At 39.9% G+C, this 7668-nt stretch overlaps 1 protein-coding gene across 1 annotated transcript in view; it reads left to right on the top strand.

Moving 5' to 3' along the window:
• LOC101856817 (atrial natriuretic peptide receptor 3) overlaps nt 1-7453 on the top strand; it is a gene marked incomplete at its 3' end in the record, with an annotated part of 213434 nt that extends 205981 nt beyond the window's left edge. Inside the window, 1 exon segment of the mRNA XM_005102084.3 lies at nt 7246-7453. Coding sequence (XP_005102141.2) covers nt 7246-7453 — 208 coding nt within the window.
• Between the last annotated feature and the right edge of the window lie 215 nt (nt 7454-7668).

Below are 7668 nucleotides of genomic sequence, written 5' to 3' on the forward strand. Positions count from 1 at the left end.
AATTTTACAGGAGTGAAATGGGGTTTTTTACCGTAAAAAACTCTCACACTAACTAATTACTTTTAGTTTTAATTTTAGTAAGAGTTTTACTGCACTTGCAACACAATAGTTCATATCAGTGCCGAAGAATGGAGGTGTTACAAGAAAGTAACGAACACAAGAAAGAAGGAGGTGAAATAAAGACGATAAATGTTGGACAGGAAAGAAGGAGCACACCGCACCAGAGCACCCATCAACCACCCACACTAAGTACGAGATCATATTATTAACTTTATAAAGGGAAACAAGAATTACGTTACGATGGGTGAAGTCAATGATATTCTTTGCGATCTGAAAAGGTGAAAAGCCAACTCATGCTATTGTAAGTAAAATATTTTGTGGGTGGAGCATAGCGCCAGCAGGTATCACATTAAACCACGGCACGAATGTCTGTGTTCGAACCCCGTATCTGGGCGTTCATAAATACAAAGAAATAGAAAGAGAGGAAGGTAGAGAAGGAAATGGGAGGACGACATCACAGAGTGGACAGGGTAGACGATGGGTGACAATCTGAGGAAAGAAGAAGACTGAGAGAAACGTCGAGAGCTAATTGTCAGGTGCAGTGATGCCCCAACGGTTGCCTCAACCACGGGATGGAAGAAGAAGAGCAAGACGAAGTTTTCGAGGCTCTCCATCCACCTATCTCGAAGATGGACATTAATTGTAGCAACGTTGAAACAATGCAGTAACATAGATGCACAAACTAATTGTTATGTATTATGTATTTTTAAAACCCACATTCAGGGTTAATCATATGCACTGTCCATATTTAATACCAGACTCCATTTCCCCCAACCATAGACGAGATTAAGCCGATGACATGAAAACAGACGGACATTGGCATATCAAAGAGGTCAATCAGTAGTGTGAGGACAACACAAAGAAAGAAGAGCTGAGCTCATAAAGACCAGCCTTGTCTTGTTTGTGGTCACGCCAACACTCATTCTCATTAACCCTGTGTATATTTGGCCCACCAGATTAGCTGGCTCGTAGCATTGCTGTGTTGTTTACGCTCATAACAATAAATCTAAATCCAAGCAATTTCATCTGATCTATAACCAAACTATGTTTATTGCATGGAGCTTTCGTGTCTACTCAGTTTTGTACTTGTATCAATTTTATCTAAAAAGGCTAAATAGATGAGGATTCAAGGGCTATTTTGTGATGTCTAAAAATTGGATTTTTAAATAAATTAATTTAATTCGAAAATATTTTAAAAAATGGAGTTCTGAAAAGCCGGTATTTTAGAAGTTTATCAATTATGCAAAATAGTTTTCTGCATTCTAAGAGATAGATCTGTTCTGATTCTCGGAGTTTCAGATCCAATTTTGCGGGTCAAAATAGGACAAAAGGGCAGAAGAAGGTCAAGCCAATTGGAGACTAAATCTACCCCAAGTACCAATGGGTTTTCAGCTTAAAGATAATGAAACTAATAATTAAATCCAATCTTGAAGTATTTCTTTGACGCCGTGTCAAGTAAACATTTACATACGAAGATGCTCATTTTAATAGTCTGTGGAAAGCTGAACTCATCAACAGAAAAAGCATTTAACGTTAGCTGTTGTGTTAAATAAGGAAACTGTCTATATTTCTACTTTTGATTAAGCTTTGAGGGTGTTTGTTGCGTCTATTTTCTTCCTATGTTTTCACTCCTTATTGTATTGACAGTGTCTTTTCATACTCATCCAGCTTGCCCCCATTTGGTTCAACAGTTGGGATTAATTAGTGTGAACATGTCAGGCAGATGTGTTGACCACAGATGAAGTTGTACTCTTATTGTTGCGCAAACTGCTAGTTTTCATACTCCTAACGCGCGCGCGTCCAGGAAGGTAGTCTTATGTCACAAACCTGTTGAATCGGACAAGCAAAGGGCTTGAATTATTCGAAAAAATCGGACTCAACGCTGGAAAAGAAAATTTCAAAACGTTTCGTTTGCTCTAAAATAAATATATGCTAATTAGCATTGTTGTTTGTTTGTTTTTTTTAGAATTATAATCTTACTAGACATACTACTTAATTTTACAAGCACTTTCTGGGATGGGTGCTCCCTAATCTTCGGCCGTTCCAGACTATTTTGGTGAGAGGAATTTCCCAAATAGTTAATTGCACATTTTGGGCCTCACTCTTATTTATTCCAAACGCGGACTTAGCTCACACCACAGCAGCCGAAGCTTTATACTGACAAGTGGGCTTTCAGTAAAGCTTAGCAATGTTTTTAAAACTACCACATTTCTTACGCCCTATAACCAAGGCGGTTGTCTCCTCTCTTTGGAATACTTTAATCAACGTCCTCAAAATTCTTCAGCAGCACTGGTGCAGACTTCTTTATCATGGCTCTTGGATTGTCGCGTAGAATGAATACAGTTTGTTTCGAGAGTAAAGCCCAGGTTACACGCAACGATACAGTTTATCAGATTCATCGTATACGAGAAATGTCCGTTTTATCGAGCTGTGTAGTCTGTTCAGACGCTCCAATCTATCGTCCAGTTTTCTTTCGATCAGGGAGATTCCTAGTCATAGAGCCACCATGTCTCTTTCAGACGACTATTTGCTTGCACTCTATGCACTGCTTCGTCGCACGCTCTATCTCTTATTGATTCATTACTGTAGTCATTAGCTGGGAGGCGGGAGACGGTGAAGACGTCACCCCTGCGGAGTGTGAAGCGATTTTTGCTGCTTTTGTTGTCTGCGGCTTCAGCCTGAAAATTGTCTGTGTCTCTGTGTGATGACAGCTGGGTCTAGGGGCACGTCAGGATGGGTGGGGTGGGGGGAGGTGGGGGGTGGGGGGGGGAGAGCAGAAGAAAGTTTATTCCTTCATGGAGTGAGGAAAAACAGAAGTCGTTACAGGACACTAGGATCAAACTGTGAGCCGTGGGTGAGGGTGCCAAGTGTGTTGACCAACGTCAATAAGTTACAGTGATCGGTTCATTTTTGTCTCTGGGAAGATTATTTGCGAAATCGAAACAAATCTTTCTCTTTTTTTCAACTCTTTTCGGAAAAATGAGTATGTGTCCATTAAAAAAATGGTTATCTTGACTTAGGCCAGTAATTATGTTTTGTTTAGTTCGGGTACAGAAATATGTCACGACCTGGGAAAATCAGGCGTTCGTCAATTTTTTGACATGTTATGCAGTTATTGGTATTCTCTGAAAGTTTATTTATTTGCCTTGCGGTCAACGAAAAAAAAAATTACCCGTCTATCTTGGATAGAAGTCAAGATATTTGCGTTTGAAGCAGATGAGGTTGCCTGGTTTCAAGGGTACATTTAGCGAGAAAATGGCTGCCAAAGTTTGGTATCTTCAGTAGCTTGAAAGTCCTTGGAAACTGGAAAAATACATATTAGAGTAGACTCCAGGTGGCTACTGTAATTATCAAGGACAACTCCACTTAATAAAAGATAGTATAATACTGACAATCGGAATACGACAGATCTCATAATCCACAACATTGAGCATCAAAATGAAGAAACGCAGACAGTTTTTACATGAGCGGCAAATGCAGGCAGTGGTAATTTCCACTTTGACCTAAAATAATAAGGTGCCTCGGATATAGAGAACTTTTTCAAAACTTGGAGTAGCAAAGGATTTATCAAGTGCAACGCCCCCAACTGAAAAAAGATAATAATAATAATAATAATAATAATAATAATAATAAATATAGTAATAATAATAACATTAATAATAATAATAACAATGATAATAATAATGATGATGATAACAATACAAACTTAAATCAATCAATCAAAAAAAGAAAAAAATAACATATAAATAAAACAAAAAATGTTGGCCTATAATATGCTGGCTGGTACACATCCCTACCCAAGAAATAAAATGTGAACTGACACGTCGCAAACACTACCAAAGCCCAGCGTGTCTGTTAGTGCTGGGCGGCTAGGTTCCCGATTATTGAAAGCTACGAATCGTAGGAATCGACTCCGAACCCAACTACTCACTTTCTAATGATGTGATTTCTTCCGATGGTTACCTAATTGGATCTGAACATCTTCAGGATTTAGGACGGCCTTGATTTCGGAACACTGCGAAGCATCAACTTTTATTTTTCAAAAATAAATTCTATAAACAAAAGAAGATTTAAATGATTAAAGTATCTGGTAACCCTTGGTTTTCGTAAAAAGGAGTCAGAACTTTTCTTTCGTAGCATTAATCGTGGGAATCGGTTCTTGGCCCAGCTCTACTGTCTGTCCTTCAAAGCAAAACTCTCCAAAGTTCAGAGCAGTAGTTGTTGTGACGTAAAAACACTCATGGAAAAAACACAAACAGCCCAACGCTAACCACGCCCATCAAGACCAGTTGATTACTGGTTGTCGCCCCCTTCATCCACTCCGGCGACAGATCTCCACAGATTGACGTGATGTTTGTGGCCTTTAATTATCTTCCACACACGCAGACAAAAGCACTTCAGACCATCTGATCAAGTCAAAAGGTCAAAGAAAAACATTTTCCTGGAAAAAAGAAATTGAAACACAACACTTTGAAAATGTCGGGAGGGCGGTGAGTGGCACTTGGAAAATCAGTTTGTCCTGGATTGTTGACCAGATCAAGAGTCATTGTTTTTGTTTTTGTAAAATGTTTAACGGCGCTCGCAACTGCATTAGGTCATATGAGCGCACGGGACACACCTGATATTTTCAGTTGGTAGGAAATTTTGAATTTTGCCCGGGTGGCGGCCGAAGCCTACTCTTATCGATTTTAGACCACCAAGGGATCTTTAACGTGCGCAACTTGCACACGGGCCCTCCGAGATTTTTCGCCCTTGTCCGAGAAGGCTGGGTGTAGATCTTTCCTACCAGAAGATCAGGGGTGTGGCAGAAAGACAGCAGTAAGGAGGAGTCAATGAGTAGCAGTAGAAAGGCTGCAGAAAAAGTCAGGAGCCCAGAGCAGGGGGCAAAGGGGGTGAGGGGGTGGGGACAGAAAGTGGAATTGAAAGCAGACAACAAAACATTGCTAGAGAGCAGGAAAGGAGATGAAAGGAGACAATTTTAGAGAAGAAAATTTTTCGGTCGCTACCCGGATTCGAACCCGGGACCTTTGAATGAGAGATCAACACCTTAACCTCTAGGCCACGAGAGCCCCCAGAGTCATTGGCCGACTTATGCTGGGGGGAAACAGTCAAACGCAGACAAGAAATTAATATTCTTTATTTGTGTTGATCTATCTTCTGAGTACAAACATAATTAATTTCTATTATCATGAAGTCAACAGTAGGCCTAATGCAAAATCTAAAAACGTAAACATTAGCTAAAATCTTTGGATGTTGCGGAGTTACTCGTTTCAGTACGGAGAGGTTTTTAACGAGCTCATAATATTATGACCTTAGCAGTTGCGAGCGACGTAAAACACTTTAAGAAAAAAAAAAGATTGTTTTGTCGGGGGCACGTCAAAAGTCAAAATAGATGAATCAGTTGGTTTCTATTTGCTTGCCTGTGTCGCAATCTAAGCAAGAAGAACCAAACTTTCGCTATCTGCTCAACTGGTACTGGTGCATCAAGTTTTTCTTGCTTTCTTTTTATTAAAGGTATTTTTACACCCTCATTCACACACAATTTACAAAATGTAGGAGGCGGGCTTCCACCCTGTCTGCCCGGTGGGTTGGGGTAGGGAGGGGGTGTATTTGTGGCTGCCCATCCTTCGAACTCACTGTTATTCTTTGTGAGGGACATCCTGCCCGCCTTGGGAGTAAAAGTAGGTTGTTTATATTATACAATAGTTAATAAAGTGACTTTTGTATAAATATTGTTACTATCTACCTCCATCTCACCCCTATCCCAATATCCCCGTTTCCACCTTCTTTTGGAGAACAGTGTGTAGTTTCTATTGTGCTTTAAAACATTAATAATATTTTTTAAACAAATCTTTTTTAAAAATTATTCATTTATATGCTTGAAATTTTGAAGAAAGCTGTTCGTTGTGAAGATTAATACATTCCTTCTCTTTATTACAATTCTTAGTCTATTTTCCACCTCCATGTGGATAGCCGTATATAGTTTGTATTGTGCTTTAAAACATTGATAATATTTTACGAAGCAATCTTTTATTAATTATAATCATTTACGTGCATGTTTCTTAAGAAATCACTAATAATATGTTGTTGCATTTAACAAGGTGATTATTTTGTATCAATTCTGAATCTACTCCTCCATCCCCACCCCAATAAGGTAAGTTAAGATAAGATAAGATCAGATCAGGTATAGGATACATCTTTATTGTCCTGATCCTGGCACAGTGGTTTGACGTTTCACCACGTATGCACACTCACTCTCACACACACACACACACACACACACACACACACACACACACACACACACACAAACACGCACTCACACACACACACACACACACACACAGACACACACAGACACACACACACACTTGCACGTTTACAGTCACATGCATAATATTAAATGAACAGTAAAATAAACAATAATAATCTTAAGCTAGATACATACTCAGTATTCTGACTGTAACTCAATGTTACTCTGATGCATCCTCTAAGGTCATAGAAATAGATAGATAGATAGATACATAGATAGATAGATAGATAGATAGATAGATAGATAGATAGATAGATAGATAGATAGCATTTGTATAGCGCAAATCCCTGCTCAACAGCAAGCTCTATGCGCTTCACATTCTATACTATTACCACAGCAGACCTGAGAACATTCTGAAACAACCTCAACTTCTTGGGAAGCATACAGTGCAAGCAGCCATTTAAAAGCGCTAAAACACTAACATACTGACAAGATCTTTCGCTGTCTATGGCCGGGTACCCATTCCCACCTGGTTGAGGTGAGGAAAAGTCGTGTAAAGTGTCTTTAACAAGGACACACCATCGGGCCCGCGGCTCGAACCCCCGAACCCACAACCTCAAAGTTACGAGTCCGGTAACCTAACCACTTATAACTTGTCCACCTCCACCCCCCACCTCCAGCTCTCTCCATCCAGCTTCTGCAATTCAAGTGGAGAGGGTTCATGATCCTATACCAGCAGGAAACAATCTTTTATTAATCATAATCATTTACTTGCTTCTTATGTTTCTTAAGAAAACGGTAATATATTGTTGCAATTAAGAAGGTGCTTACTTTGTATTAATTCTGAATCTACCCCTCCATCCCCTCCCCAATACCTCCTTTCCCACCCTCCAACCCACCCTCCTCCTCAACCCCCACCTTCCTGCCTCCAGCTCCTGAAATTCAAATGGAATGTGTTCAAGATCCTGTACCAGCCCAACGGCCTGGATAACGTTATGGACATGATGTGTCACGTGATGGCCGAGAGCGTCCACTTCAGCCTGGGCTACGACCTGGGCTACGTCATCCCCTACTTCAAGTTCGAGGGCGTCCAGGACATGCTGGACATGATGACCAAGGAGATCGGCACGGAGAACGCCAGTGAGTACTTGATCGTCACGTGACTCTTGCTGCAGTGTTCCGCGAAGCCGAGGCTGTGTTGTCTGATAGTCTATCTCTCTTGATATCTTTAGATAAGCACTCAGAGCTTATTCTTCTTATACTTGAATGGGATAGAGCGCTGTATAAATACAATCTATCATTATTATTTCTATTATTATTATTTTTATTGTTATTATTATTAGTTATTTTTATTG

This window comes from Aplysia californica, unplaced genomic scaffold, assembly GCF_000002075.1.
Source record: "Aplysia californica isolate F4 #8 unplaced genomic scaffold, AplCal3.0 scaffold00312, whole genome shotgun sequence".
NCBI classification, from domain to species: Eukaryota; Metazoa; Mollusca; class Gastropoda; order Aplysiida; family Aplysiidae; genus Aplysia; species Aplysia californica.